This window comes from Stegostoma tigrinum, chromosome 2, assembly GCF_030684315.1.
Source record: "Stegostoma tigrinum isolate sSteTig4 chromosome 2, sSteTig4.hap1, whole genome shotgun sequence".
NCBI classification, from domain to species: Eukaryota; Metazoa; Chordata; class Chondrichthyes; order Orectolobiformes; family Stegostomatidae; genus Stegostoma; species Stegostoma tigrinum.
The window spans coordinates 60,242,331-60,257,797 of NC_081355.1; the positions used below are offsets into that span (position 1 = coordinate 60,242,331).

At 39.8% G+C, this 15,467-nt stretch overlaps 1 protein-coding gene across 5 annotated transcripts in view; it reads left to right on the top strand.

Moving 5' to 3' along the window:
• The window catches only part of plekha8 (pleckstrin homology domain containing, family A (phosphoinositide binding specific) member 8), a 68,142-nt gene that overhangs the window by 39,970 nt on the left and 12,705 nt on the right, over positions 1 to 15,467 (top strand). For all 5 annotated transcript variants that reach the window (XM_048561506.1, XM_048561517.1, XM_048561535.1 and 2 more), the window contains 5 exons: positions 1,413 to 1,596; positions 2,738 to 2,823; positions 8,254 to 8,312; positions 8,459 to 8,589; positions 13,260 to 13,330. In XM_048561506.1, coding sequence (XP_048417463.1) covers positions 1,413 to 1,596; positions 2,738 to 2,823; positions 8,254 to 8,312; positions 8,459 to 8,589; positions 13,260 to 13,330 — 531 coding nt within the window. The remainder of the gene's footprint in view (positions 1 to 1,412; positions 1,597 to 2,737; positions 2,824 to 8,253; positions 8,313 to 8,458; positions 8,590 to 13,259; positions 13,331 to 15,467) is intronic.

A 15,467-nucleotide genomic window follows, 5' to 3' on the forward strand; every position in this document is an offset into this window, starting at 1 on the left:
ATAAACGTAATGTCAAGTTGTCTGAGAGCCATATGGGTTACCTGTTTGTAACCTTCATTGGAGATTGAACAACCTAATGAATGAAATTCCTGATGGGAACATACTTGACTTTCATTTTACATTAATACAAGTGCATTGCAGTAGAAACACTCAATAGTTTGTTTTATTTGTTGTACACAACTGGGTGCAGTTTTCAGAATAAAGTTAAAAGAATGAAATTGAGCAATGATGTTACTCAGATTTGTAAAATCCAACGAAGTAGGCCCAGAGTGTTCCTCGAAAGCACCTTGTGATTCTTCACTTATTAAAATCAGTGGGTGAAAGCTGGTGGCACGATGAGTGTGCAAAATCCCTGTCCCTGCCTACTCTGTCTTTGACCAATGAATACATTGTAATACTGCTTTATGTTTTGGAGTTTTTTCTAAAGTTCCTTAGTCCCCTTGGAATGTGCATGAATGGAGAAACTACTTTTAATGTAATTTTTGCAGTGATCTAATGCCGCTACAGAAAATTAACCTTGATATAAGTAGTTTGCGTAAGAACCTTAATTTTTTGAAGTCTTAGATATGCTTTTGCATATTTGTTGCTCAATGCCTCTTGCATGATAGTGTGACCATTTTATGAGACAAGTGGATTTTAGAGCACCATTATGAAAGTAGTAAATATTTTTATATCAGTATTCAAAGCTCAGTAAGCTCTTGAAGAATATTACAAGATTTTCAAAGCAGCTCAACAAAAGAAAAACTATGCAACCTAAGTCATGTATCCTTCTAAACAATTACATTTTCTATTCATTTACCATTATCTTTTGTTCTCAAAGGATGAGATAGAAGAATGAAAACACTGTGCTTCATACCATCATAGTATGCAAATTCCTAAGCTGTGCATGGTGCAACTCAACAGCACACTGCATCTCTGAAGCTGTCATTCAATACAAGCTCTGCTGTTGTTATGAATGCTGGCCTTTGTCTTCTACAAAAGATGCTGAACTAAAACTGAATGGAGGCAGTTGTAGCTCAGCATTTTTTCTTAGTAATCTTCCCAGCTACTCCGAGGTTATAAAGTCTGCTTCTTTGAATAGCAACATTTCACATGCAAGCAAAACCTGGTCTAATCAGGATTGCCGCTGAAATTCTTGCAAAGTATGTTAAAAGTCATTGTCTACACAAAGTTACAACAAATGAGTTAGTGATCTTGAGTTATTTTGGGGGAAATGACTCTTTCTGCAGGATATGCCAGATGTTTGTATCAAAACATTGTTCCAGAAAATAGATATTGGGTATTTAATTCAGCGTCAGTCTATAATTTATAAGTGGCCTAATCCAGATGAATATTTTTTAAATAATGAAATCTTGTCATTTGCCAAGTCTTTTCTAATTCTATGCTTTTCTTTCCTGTTGTCATATAAACAGAGAGGATGGACAACTCTGAATTAGTGGCTGCCGCTTCTGAGAAGACTGATATGAATGTTGAACTTCAGCCTTCTGAATTTACAGATGAAGTTCCTGATAGTGGTGAGGCACTGGGTGATACAAATGCAACGCTGGAAACAGAGAATAGAGAGATTCAGACATTCTTCAGTGCAATGGAACAAAGGTACGTTTAGTCTTTAAGAGAATCCCCTTGCATTTCAAAAGAATTGCTTCATTCCATGAACAGGATTTCAATCATGAACAAAAACAAAGTTGCTGGAAAATCTCAGCAAGTCTGGCAGCAGCTGTGAAGGAAGAAACAGAGTTAATGTTTTGATTCCGGTGACTTTTCCTCAGAACTGGACCCGAAATGTTGACTGTTTTTTCTTTTACAGATGCTGCCAGATCTGTCGAGCTTTTCCAGCAATTTTGTTTTAGTTCTTGATTTGCAGCATCTGCGGTTCTTTTGGTTTTTATTTAGGATTTCGATCATTTTGTTTTTGTAATATCTCTACTTGTCTTTAAGCAAAAGGTAAATTTTGGTTCATTTGTCCTTTATCTGGTTTTCCCCTTTAAATAAAGAACATCTTACTGGTTATTGATGCTTTGGAACATGGACAAACTTGTTTTTTCATAGTCTGAAATGTTCTGAATATGGTGAGATGTTAAGATTACAACTATAGTTCCTTTTGATGTCTTCATCTGACGTACTTCCTTAAAAGACTCGTGACAAATTTGCAATGGAAACAATCGAGTTAGGATGTGGTCCTCAATCTGTCACCGTAATGTCAATGAAATTCTCAGAAGTAGCATAAACTATGACTTATGTACTTTGTGCAGAGTTTAACGAAAAACCGATATTGAAATTACTGGTGATAAATTAGCATTTTCAATTGTCAATGAAAATTGCAATTATTTAGTCAGGAATTAAACACTTGGATAAAAAGTTTCAAAACTAGCTTCTACCAACTAAAGGCTATAATCAAACTGGGGCATACATGTTTCAGTTGATCATAACACTGACCTAATACTTGAAACAGACTTCAACAGACTTACAAGTGAGCAAATTCTGATTTTGGCTACCCAATGTAATTTATTTCCTAAATTTATTCATATAGGTGCTACTTTTTAATTACCTTGTTTTGTTTTGTTATTACTGATTACACATGATATTCGCCCAGATTTCACTGCGGTGGTACTGTTTCAACTTCTCCATGATAGCATATCCACTATTTCATCAGCTTCCTTTATGATATAGTGTTTCCTGAATTTTGTTTGTATAATTTCCAATATTTACCAATGGTTTGCACTGTTTTCATTTTCAGATTTAATGATATCGAATTTGAGGAAGAGAATGGTATTCCTACTCTACCATTTCTGGAATCTTGCTATGCAATAGTTCCAGTGTTAGGTAGGAAACTGCACCTTCATTTTAGCAATATACTTATGGGTGAATGTGAAGGAGCCTGCTTGCTCTGTCATGGGGAGGGAGTTGCAAGCAGATTATTCTAACCTTCCTTTAATTTCAAGATGTTGTCTGTTGTTGGAAGGTAACTTTTTTAAAAATCTCACAGCCTGTGGCATAACCCAAATATAGTTGTGGTATTGTGGTATAATATTTTGTGTGAATCATTTAACTTTCATTTTTTTTTGTTAGTTGTAAGCCTAAGGAAAGCAAGAAAAAGAAAATGCAAATAGTTTGCAAATGCAAAAAGCATACAACGTTTGGGATTGATTTTTTGTCATACTGCAGACTTTTCTGCACTTTTGAAAATGACCATTTCTTGTAAGCAATATTGTGTAACTAGTTGGAGGGCTGTTAAGGTCATAAATGATGTAACTAACTAACCCACTATTTGCCGGCCCGTGTAGGAGGTTGTTGCTGAAATTTCTGCAGCATATTCCACAGCTATTGGTCCCATCTGAAGACAGGAAATCTCAATTTGGAATTTTAAAATTTGTTGCTATAACTTATAATCAGTCTGTTCATAGCATGATTTCTAGGATGGTGAGCATGTTGTATGAGGAAACAGTGGATCAGCTGGGCCTGGATTCACTGGAGTTTAGAACTGTAAGCGATCTCAGTCGAACATAGAAAATTCTGACAGGAGTCAAGGATGATATTTCCCAGGAGGGTGGGGATTGTAGAGCTGTTTGCCCAGAACAGGAGGCCACTGTCTCAGAGACGTAGTTTTCAACTGTGGACTGAGGGCAAAGAGAAATTTTTGCATTAAGGCAATGAACTTACGAATTCTCTATCACAGAAAGCTGTGGGTGCCAAGTCACTGAACATAATGAAGAAAGAAATCAATTATGAGAGGCTAAAGATGCCAAAGGGTATGACATATGGCATTGATATAGAGCATCAACCATGATCAAGTTGAGTGGCCTAGAGTGGTCAATAAGACAACTGATTTTCTCATGTTCCTAATTTTAATGTCTATCTCTGTTTCTATATAACCCATTTTCCATTTGAATATTGACTTGTTTGTGTGCTGTAAAGTCACTCAGCTCATCTAATGCATGCTAGGGTTTATGTTCTATACAGAGTCCCTTAAAATTACTATGTCACACATCATGGGAAATGTATAATAATATGTCATGATTTGTACCACATATTAGTGCTTTAGAACATTTGATTGAATTACATTTGGGACAGCAGGTGGCTTTCTATCATGTTGGTGCAAGGTGGTGGGGTTGTAAATGGGGGTGAGGTTGATTGAAAATATTGAAATCTGTTTCTTTCCCCAAACTCACTTGAATTTGCGCATTTCAAGTTTTAACCAAATCTGGAAGGTGGATGGGCAACCAGTCCAATCCAGGGTTGTAAGTGGTAACTTCAAATTCTGTAACCGGAGCAAGCCTGACAGTTGTGCAGTTTCCAGACTTTTATGCTGGAAGCTGGGTTTCTGAAACTTTGTGCCAGCCAATTATTTCATTAAGGTGTGAACTTGACAGAACAGCAGATGAATGCTTATTCTGTGGATCCAGGGACCTGCCTGAGGAGTCTCTGTGGTTTACAACTCTTTCCATCCCTCTCAAAAGGTCGCAGTATCTCACTTTCCCTCCATAATGAGTCCTCTGATCTTTCCATCTGCCAGCCCACTTTACTCAACTGCACGCACCCTGTGGTCAATCTCTATTCCTGGCATGGTCATTCCTCTTGTCACAGCTTTCAGTGGTCTGCTCCCAGTCCAATTGAAGACTCCGCTCTCAACCCTGATCCTGGTGGAAAACCAGTTACTGACATCCCCGACGTGCAGGGGTTTGAAGGTCCATAGGATGGCAGGGAAAGTGGTGTCAGGACAGTCCCAAATGATGGATTCCCCATTACCCTGACCTTCTGACCAAACTGCTTTGTAAGCAAGTTAACCCTCACAACTCAACTTAGCAAAATTTCGCCAGTATAGCAATGATTCCAACCAATAGCGCCTGTCTCTAGATGTCCAGGGTTCGTTCCTTGTGCAGTGTGGCTCTTCGAAGTTCTGCAATTGAAGAATCCTGAAGCTAATCTCTTAGAGCATTTTCTTTCTTGTAAAGTTTTATGATGTAACATTATTGATGACTGTTCAGATCCATTCATCCACAACATGGATTACATATCCAGAATCATCAAGTATGTAGCTTTCTGCCTTATCAAGGAGTAGCTTCTCTGTTCCTTGTTTTTTTCAGTGTTAACTATGTGTTCATAACACAGCTTATCCTGTCATTAACCTTTTCGCCTTAGAGCATTCGTGATGTTGATAGTCTTAATTGCCTATTTGTCACAAGGCAACAGATTACCAAGCAGTTGTTACCACCTCTTTCCCTGCACACAGTTTGATTCTGTTTCTTCAACTCCTTCTTCCCAGAGATGATTAATTTGTCATGTTGCTTTCAATTTCTTTTCAACAGTTTCTCCTTGTCTCTTTCATCACATGAAATGGTTTATTCCAGAAAGAGTTATTGGTAATTCTTGTAATCCCTGAATAATTATTCATGTTCTGAAGTTTATAGTATCGCAGCTGTGTACAATATGCTTTGCAATTTTGATTGCCTTCAATTATCTCCTGGGATTTGGAGATGACCGGAGAAACAGGAGGAGGAACAAGAATCAAATCCATCAATTGCAATCAGTCACATTGAAAAGAACAGTATTGAGAGTCTTAGTCAAAAGCAACTTTGCTATCCTGCTTGGACTTGGCATTCCCCAATTGTACACTCACATCAGAGTCCCCGTTGCAATGTTCCGATGCTTAGTATCTAGTAGAAAAGGCCGCTATCAAAAACAATTATTCAACAGCTTCAAACAGCAGGTCATCATAAATACAAAAGAAAAGGAACTACTCACATATGTGCAACTCCTTAGTATCAATGTTTCTGTGCAGTGCTTACTCAAGTGACTGGTAGCTGATGAAAGGTTGCTGACTTTTAGTTGGGGTGCAGGGATGGATGGCCTTTCAGGTTGTCCTTGAGCATCTCTGGGCACTGTGAGGGCCTGACTTTCGATTGCATCATCTCAACATGGAAGGCAGTAGCTTTGGCAGCTGACTGAGAGGCAACAGCTTGCGTGCTGACATCTGTGGTTCTCGCATCCTCCATCTGAGAGCTCTGCTGTGCAGCTCTGAAACATCAGGGAGCCTCTGCCTCTGCTGCACTTGGAGCTGGGACAGTAGCTGGCATTTGTTGCATTGTTCATTGAGACTGTGCTGCCTGTCTCTTCCATGGTAACATGACATAAAACCTGATATTGGGCTGGAATGGTCTGTGCTCCTTGTGAGTCACTGGACACTGTCCTGCCAGTGCACCAAGAATCTCAGTGTGCATTGTCATCTGCATTTTTGTGTCTTCATCCCCTATAGAAAACTCATCTGTGATCTGACCATTCAGGGAGTTTGGACACAAACTGTCCTATCCCCTCCATTGGTCTCCACTTAGTTTATGTCGAATAATTCACTGCATCCTGATCGTAGTTCTGTATCAGCTTCTGAGATACAAGAGTTTCACCCCCAAGCTGGTGGCTGCATGTATAAAGTTTACTCAGCCCATGAAGATGCCTAAAGAGGAACAAACCAAGGCCCCCAAGCACTGTCACCAGCATGTTCCTGTAGTCCAGCCGTCAAAGTCTTTATCCGCATTCCATGTGGCAGATTTTGTCTGTGATCTCATTCCCACCCCTCCCTATCCTTTACTTCAGCCCCCACCACAATCCTACCCCAAGCCATTTCTGATAATTGCACGTACTCCTTGTGATTCTACACTAGCGTCGAGAAGTTCACACAGTGTCAGTACACAAAATGACACTGTGTGAACTTCTAGAGGCTAGCGTAGAATGAGTTGTACTAACCTAAAATTTGGTCTTTTAGTTTCTTCCAGGTAGAATGGAAGTTTGAAAATTTTGTCTGCTGATTACCTCACAAGACTTTACAAAAAGCATGCTTTTTGTACACGCTTTCATACAGCAGTCAATTCTAGAGTATTGAACAGGTCTTTTGTCCACTCTTAGTGCAGTTGATACAAAAAAATCTCGGGAATAAAGTCATAGAGTCAGAGAAATTTCCAGCACGGAAACAGTCCCTTTGGCCCAACTCAGCCATGCCGATCAGATATCCTAAATAAATCTAGTCCCATTTGGCGCACATCCCCCTCAACCCTTCCTATTCATATACCCATCCAGATGCCCTTCTAAATGTTGTAATGGTACCAGTCTTCACCATTTCATCTGGCAGCTCATTCCATACATGCACCACCCTCTGTTTGAAAAAGTTACCTCGCAGGTCCCTTTTTAAATCTTTCCCCTATGCCTTCTAGTTTTTTGGATATGCTACCCTACGGGAAAGACCGTTGCTATTCACCCTATCTATGTTGTTCATGACTTTGTAAACCTCTATAAGGTTACCCCCTCAGCCTCCAACTCTCCAGGGAAAATGGCCCCATCCTATTCAAGTTAAAAATCAACAAGTAGAAAGGATGAAGGTAATTGAAACAATCACAATCATGAGGTAGAAGGTGCCAAGCAAGGTAGAAAATTGCTGGACCTAATGGCCTGTTCTCCAAAATTTTAGAAGACTGCAGAGTTTGCAGAGATAATACATGCATTGGTTGCAATATTCCGAAGTTTTCTGTATTCTTGAAGGTAAAAATTGCAAATGTAGCTCCCATTTAAGGAAGGAGGGAGACGGGAAGCAGGAAACTATAGACCTGTTAGCCCAACATCTGTCAAAAGGAAAATACTGGAAACCATTATTAAAGAGGTGTTTAAGCAAGATGTTTAGAAAATCATAAAATCTTGTTTACTTTGCTTGTTTGTATTGTGAAAGAGTCATGTTTGACTAATTTATTAGAGTTCTTTGAGGAAGTAACAAGCAAGCTAACCACTTGGATTTCCAAAAAGCATTCAATATGTTGTCATATCAAAAAATACAGCACAGAATAAGAGTTCATGCTGACAGTTAACCTATTAGCATGGAAAGAAGTTGAGTTAACTAATAAGACAGAAAGGGTACTGTGAGCCATTTTCAGGTTGACAAACTGTAAACAGGTGTGGCACAGGGATCAGCGCTGGTGTCTCAAGTACATATAATCTAGCTTCCAATTTGTATCGATGAAGTAACTGAAATATTGTAGCTAAGCCATTGATGATCTGGTTAGTGATGCACACATCCTGTGAATGAATAAGTAAAACTAATCCAATGTTCCATTTATTTTAATTTTGAAATAAATATTTGTCTATAGCCTGCCTAATTATTTTCAAATCATAAAGCTGCTTCAAGTGTTTATTAAATACAGAGATAGCCTCTTTTAACCTTTAATTTCAGTTTCAGTGTGCCACACTAAATCTCTGTCACTTTTCCCCATGCAGATAAACTTGGCCCAACAGTCTTTGCTCCTGTTAAATTAGATTTTGTTGGCAATATTAAGGTAGGTGATTTTTTATTTTATTCCTCAAGATGTCATTTATTTATTATATGTCAATGATTACTTATAAAATTGATCATTTAGATTACATTGGCTTTTTAAAACCATTTAAGTTTGATCATGGTTGCAAAGAAGTATTCTGTTTTCAGAAAATAAATCAGAAATACATCACTGATTCCATAAGGTTCACTACCCTTCAGAAAATAGTGCTGTATGAATTGGAAACTGATGAGGCTACAGTTAGGAATTCTGCTACTGAGGCACTCCTTTGGTTGAAGAGGTATGTATGTGCGATTTTTCTGACCATTTAAAAAAAAATCTTGATTGTTTCCCTCCTGAAGACATTGGCTTATAAATGGCAATGTGGTTCCTTGCTATGGTGCTAGCGGATTCCCTGAACCTTTTCTAACCCAAGTCTTCATCTATCTCTGACAAATGAGGAGTATTGGTCTGATTGAAATGAAGGGACATTCTAACTGAATGCTGGAAATTTACAGGCTTTTTTGTTCAATAACGGTCCCTAAAATGTAGTAACTGTGGTTGTTATTTCCACTCTTCCTTCTGTTCCTCCTATTCCAAAAAGGGACTGCAGCCATTCTTTCATATATGAGCTACAATAAATTAGCTCCAGAAACAAAATTTGAATTGGAGAACTTTCTCAACTGTTACTCTGTAATCGATCAATTTGTCTACTGAACTACAAAGTCATACTAATGAGAAAATGGTTACCTTGCAGTGAGCGTGTGGATATGTAACTGGATATTTTCATTATGCATTTTGACTGTTATAAATAATCATCAGTATTGCTCCAAGAAAGTAGTAGATAATTGGGAAGGTTTAAGCAGCTGTATACTTCAATTTTTTTTCAACTGTGACTGCTGTGTGTTGTCAGATTATATATACCCCACAGCGACCACAATGTGAGATTAAGAGGCCATCATGTGAATTCTTTAAATCTGATAACGATGTTGACCAACACTGAAGTAATATCTAGTTGTCATTTATGAATGGAAGTTCCTTTCCTTTTGACTTCTCTGTCTTCAGTCTTTTAAGGACATTTTACTCCTGCTTAGATTCTATACAAAGTGGCTGTCTCTAATAGCTTGCACATAGTTAGACCCATGAATACACACAAAAACAGATACTGCTGGAGAAACTCGGCATGTCTGCCAACTTCTATGGAGGGAAAACAGAATTATTGTTTCGAGTCCAGTGATTCTTCTTCAGAACTTCAGATTATTGGGAGGTGGGAGGAAGTGAACAACGGGTGGAGATGGAGACCAGAGAGAACAAGAGAGAGAGAACAGCAGTTGGGTAGATAAGGGCATGGATAATGGTAAGCCAGGGAGAAAGAAAAACTGCTAAAGGGGACTATTAATGGGTGAAAATGGGTTGGCTGTGGTGAAAGGAACCCTTGTAATGACAAGGCAGCATCAGAGGAGGCGGTAAGTTGACGTTTGGGTTGGGACTCTTCTTCAGAAATGGGTCCCAACCCAAAACATCAGCTTTCCTGTTCCTCTGATGCTGCCTGGCCTGCTGTGTTCCTCCAGCTCCACATTGTGTTGTCTCTGACTGTGGCATCAGCAGTTCTTACTATCTCTGTGTAATGACAAGGCTGGTGGTGTGGGCATGGAAGAAGGTGCTTGAAGCCCTTATTGGACCACGAAGGCTGGAGGGTCCACAAGTGGAAAATGAGGTTCCGTTCCTTCAGCTTGTGCTGAACCTTACTGGACAACTGCAGTTGGTGTAGTTTTCCCAGGCATTGAAAGATTTGGATACCAATGAAAATGTTGGGAAAATTTGTACATGATTGATAGTGAGACACTTCTCCATTCTGAAGCAAAAAAGCCTGTTTTCCAATCCAGTGTTTAACAGTGAGATGTGATTCTTGCAAGTGAGCAACTAGAAGCCCACTTGTACACGTTAGCAAGTATTAATGTCAAATTAATTGATGTGAGTTAATCTCACGGCATTTCTTCCTAAATTCACACTCTCCCACCTGCCAGACAACAATTAAATGCCAACAATTCCCAACAACAGTGTCAGACTTGGTGACTTGAGCTGGCTGTTTACCCCCATTTTGGACACGAGAGATGAACATCTCAGGGCATTCTTCATGGGAATAACCATATGCAGACCTTGTTCACAGACCTTGGCATTGAACATGTACCAGCCTCACTGCATTCACATGGCACATCTCTGACCACGTACAATTCGACTGTGTATTTTAGTGCAGCACTTTGGATGATATGGAATACTGCAGAGGGAGGGGGATCACTGACAGTCAGAACTACCCTGACCACAATGAAAGGACAGTGCAGGATGATAGTTGGCATGGTGAGGGTTAATTTTGTCACATGAAGTTGTAATTAAGTATCAGAGATAATGGGAACTGCAGATGCTGGAGATTCCAAGATAATAAAATGTGAGGCTGGATGAACACAGCAGGCCAAGCAGCATCTTAAGTATATTGTGTGGGAACATGTGAAGGCTCAGTACTGATTGGCCTGACAGGGAGGGTCAGGAAGAAAGTAATATGAAGGTTTTGTGTGGGTGTCCTTGATCACCAGGCTGAGGATTTAAGTCACCGAACTGAGTGTGATCTGCATTGCCTTCCATACAAATGGGAATTGTAAATATGCACTGAAAATGGCAGATAGCTGTGACCACATCTGTGGACAGCATATGTTTTGTTTTCTGTCTGACAAACAGACTATATGCCAGTAATGCCAGGCCCACCAAGCAGCAATTGCTTTAAGATGCTAGGAAGCCTGCAGGAAATACATCACCCCTGACTCCCCAAAGCCTGTCCACTATCTACAAGGCACCAGTCCAGAGTGCGATGGAATATTTTCCACCTGCCTGGATGTGTGCAGCTCCAACAACACTGAAGAAATTTGACACCATCCAGGACAAAGCAGCCTACTTAATTGGCACTACATCCACAGACATTCACTCCCTCCACCAAGGCTCAGTAGCAGCAGTGTGCACCATCTACAAAATGCACTGCAAACATTCATTAAAGATCCTCAGACAGCACCTTCCAAACCTCGTGACTGCTACCATCCAGAAGGACAAGATCAGCGCAAGCATAGGAACATCACCATCACTCCTCCAAGTCAAACACCATTTTGACTTGGAAATAATTGCTGTTACTTCAGTGTTACTGGCTCAAAATGCTGGAATTTCCTCCCTGATGGCATTGTGGGTATACCTAAGCGAAATAGACTGCAGAGGCTCAGCAAGACAACTCACCATCAATTTCTCCAGGGCAACTAAGAATGGGTAATAAATGCTGGCACAAGCAAAAATGCATACAAGCTGTGAGTTAAGAAAAAGGACAGCACGATACTGTCACTGTTACTCTGATGCAGCAATGGTGCAGAGAAAAGGAGATGGAACAGGCACATCAGCCAGGCCAGTTTAAGCAACATCCCACGAATGCTGGACATCCCCCACATGACATCACAGCTGAACGTCTCCTCAAGATGCATAGGAGGCACAGAGACTTTCATCCTCATTGCCATTTCTTCCAGACGAATGAGGCGCAGTGTTGCTGCAGGGTAAGGATTTCGCAGGAAACTGTCTTTGAATTATGCCAGCTGCTACAGCGGGAATTGCAACGTGGAGTGAATGGCCAAATTATCACATTTGTTTCTGTTCTGAGAGGCCAATGCACCTTCTGTTTTGTTTGTTTTTTTGTTCGCTTTTGCTGTCACTGACTAAAAATGAATGGTTCGAATCATTTGAAAGCTTTCCTCCATGTTATTGCCTCCTACTGAAGGATGCTGGGCTACACTTAGTACTGGGGATGGCATAGCAGTGACTTCAACAGGGTTCCAAGTTGGGATGAGGTGAAGGGTGGGTAAATTATGTTGCTTATGTCTTAAATTGGAACATGTATAAGAAAGCAGGCTTGTATGTACAGAGTGTCAGCTGTGCCACCTATTTGACCTGAAAAACATGTGTTTTCAGTTGCCTTTCCATACTGTATGCATGGTGCAGGGCAGCTCTGGGCTGCCAGTTCTTGACTGGGTGCCCAGCCGGACTTTACAGATAGCACCAGGGAGCTGGGAGGTCCTGGAAGTGGTGACTGCTTTCACCAACAGCAAGTGTGAGAATACAAGGAGCAAAAATGTGAGGTATTGAAGCAATTTTGGGAAGATAACTTGAGAAAACAAGCTAAATATCACTTATTTCTGTTTTCTCCCTGTGACAAAATACCCGGAAATAAATTTTGGGTATGGCTGCGGTTGATGCCATTACCATGCCATGACCTCTGTACTCCCACTTTATTCTTTTTTACATGTTGTTCATGAGGACCTGAAGGTGATTTTTCACAGGAAGCAGCATTGTGGATTGTGAGGCCAGGTACTAAAAGGCTTTTGGAACCCAACGGGCTGAATGCAGTCACAGAATGGTCCTTCACAACCAATGTCAGCTCTTTGAAAGAATTATCTTCTCAGTCCCACTCCTCTGTTCTTTAACCAATGCTATCCCCTTCAAGGACTTCTCCAATACACTTCTGACAGCTGTTATTTAATCTGTTTGCATCACCCTCTCCACTTAATAAAAAACTTAATGTTAATAAAAAAATCTCCATGTTCTTTTGCAAGTTACATGAAATAATATCATTTTTTACGTGAAAATAATGGTGCTGTTTATATGCCTTGGTTTAGACAGACTTTGCACTTGTACAATGATTTGAATCATGAACTTTTTGTGAATAAGATTGTCAAAGCTGTTTGTTAGCTTTTCCATTTTTGTAGATTGCTGCGTGTTTAGCTATTCCACCTAGTGGCAACTTTCAGTATAGCCCAAATCTGCAGAACCACCACAAATAACTTCAGTGAGTAAACTAGTTGTCATAAGCATTGTTTTAAAAAAAATCAATAATTGATAATCATGTGAGAATCACCATTCTTTTTGCCTTCAATGTTTACGTGACAGAGGGTTAAAGTTTCTGAAAGGATTTCTGGAAGAAGTGAACAACGGAGAAAAGGATATCCAAAAAGCACTAAGTAAGTTTGCGTAAACTACCACTTCTGCGGGAATGTTTTTTTGTTACTCTGCTTAATCAACATGATGAAAGGGAGATAGAAAATGGCTAATCAACAAGAAGGAACTTGCATTAAATGGTGCCTTTCTTATTCTTGGAATGTCCCAAAACATTTTATAGCAAATGAATTACATTTTTAAGTGTGCTCAACAGCTGCCAAGTAAGCAAACAATGGTTTCCTGCAGCAAGGTCTCACAATTATCAATGAGATGCATAAAATCTAGTTAGTGCTACTATAGAGGGGTAAACCTTGGACACGACAACAGAAGAATATCTGCTGTTCTGATATCTCCTTTGCATTCTTTATGTTCCCCCACAGCCGGATGAGGCCACCATTTATAATAAGTCATTTTAAAAGTGTGCGTGTGAATGAACATTCCGCAGTGTTACAACATGGAGAAGGGCAGCCAAACCAAATCAACTTTTCTACCTCTGTATTTGCAAAACAGTAAAATTAAATCTTTCAAAGACCATCAAAATTGACCCTAGTAGTTCTTAACCATACTATTTGAATAACTAATCCCAGACTCTGAGAAGAATTGATACTAGGCTCCAGTTCGTACTTTAAGCAAGAGATTTAGCAGTTTTTTAACAGTTCAATAACTTTAGTAGAGCAAAATTAAACAACAGTGATCTAATTGGTATATGGTGTTAACCCAAAGACAGCACTTACGCCAGGGACCCAGGTTCAATTCTACCCTCTCATGACTGTCTGTGTGCAGAGTTTGCACATTCTCCCCATGACTGCTTGGGTTTCCTCCCATGGTCCAAAAATATGCTTAGGTGGATTGGCCATGCTAAATTGTCAATAGTGTCCAGGATGTGTACGCTATGTGGATTAGTTATAGGGATAGGGTTAAGGGTCTACGTGGGATGCACTTCAGAGGGTCGGCACTGACTCAATCGACTGATTGGCTGTTTCTGCACTGTAGGGATTCTATGAAAGACCCTTGGTTTTCAGCCCCATTCATACAAAGGACATACAGACAAACAAACACAGTAAGAGTCACATAGAGTCATACAGCACAGAAACAGACTGCTCTGCCATCATCAACCTTTTCAGTAAATTCCTCAAAAAACTCCAAGTTTGTGAGACACAATTTTGTTCACGTAAAACCATGCTGATTATCCCTATCAGTTTTTGCCTCTCTAAATGTCCATAAATCCTATCTTTTATAATCACCTCCAACAATTTACCCACGACCGAAGTCAGACTCACAGTTCTGTAGTTCCCTGGTTCTCCTCACAACCTTTCTTAAACAAAGGCACATGAGCCACCCACCAGTCATCAGGCACCTCACCTGTGGTTATAGATGATGCAAATATTTCTGCAAGGGGTCTCATAATTTCCTCCCTTACTTTCCACAACATTGTGGGATCCATTACATCAGTTCCTGGAGATTTATTCACCTTTATATCCTCTACGACCTCCTGAAACACCACCTCTGTGATGTGAACTGTTTTTAAAACTATTTCTCTGCATTCTCCAGATCGATTTGTTGGTCTACCGTAAAAACTGACAGGAAATATTCATTTAGTATCTCTCCTATCTCCTGGGGATCAACACAAAGACAACCTCTTTGATCTTTAAGAGGCCCTACCCTCTCTCTAGATATCCTGTTGCTCGTAATGTATTTGAAAAATCTCTTTGGATTACGCTTAACGTTATCTGCCAATGCTATCTCATATCACCTCTTTGCCTTCTTGATTTCTCTTTTAAGAATGCCCCTACACTCTTTATATTAATTGAATCAAGTTGTCTATATCTAGAAAGGGATTCTCTTTTATTTTTGACTAGAACCTCAATATCTTTATTCATCCATTGTTCCTTAATCTTACCAGCCTTATCCTTCACTCTAACAGGAGCGAAATGCATCTGGGCTCGCACCATCACTCTCTTGAACACCTCCCACTTGTCATACGTCCTTTTACCTGCAAACAGTCTACTCCAATCAACTTTTGAAAATTGTCTCATAGCATTTAAAATGTGCCTTACTCCAATTAAAACTTTAACTTTGATGGAAGGCTTATCCTTTTCCGTAACCATTTTGAAACTAATAGAATTATGATCGCTAGACCCAAAGTGTTCCCCCACTTTT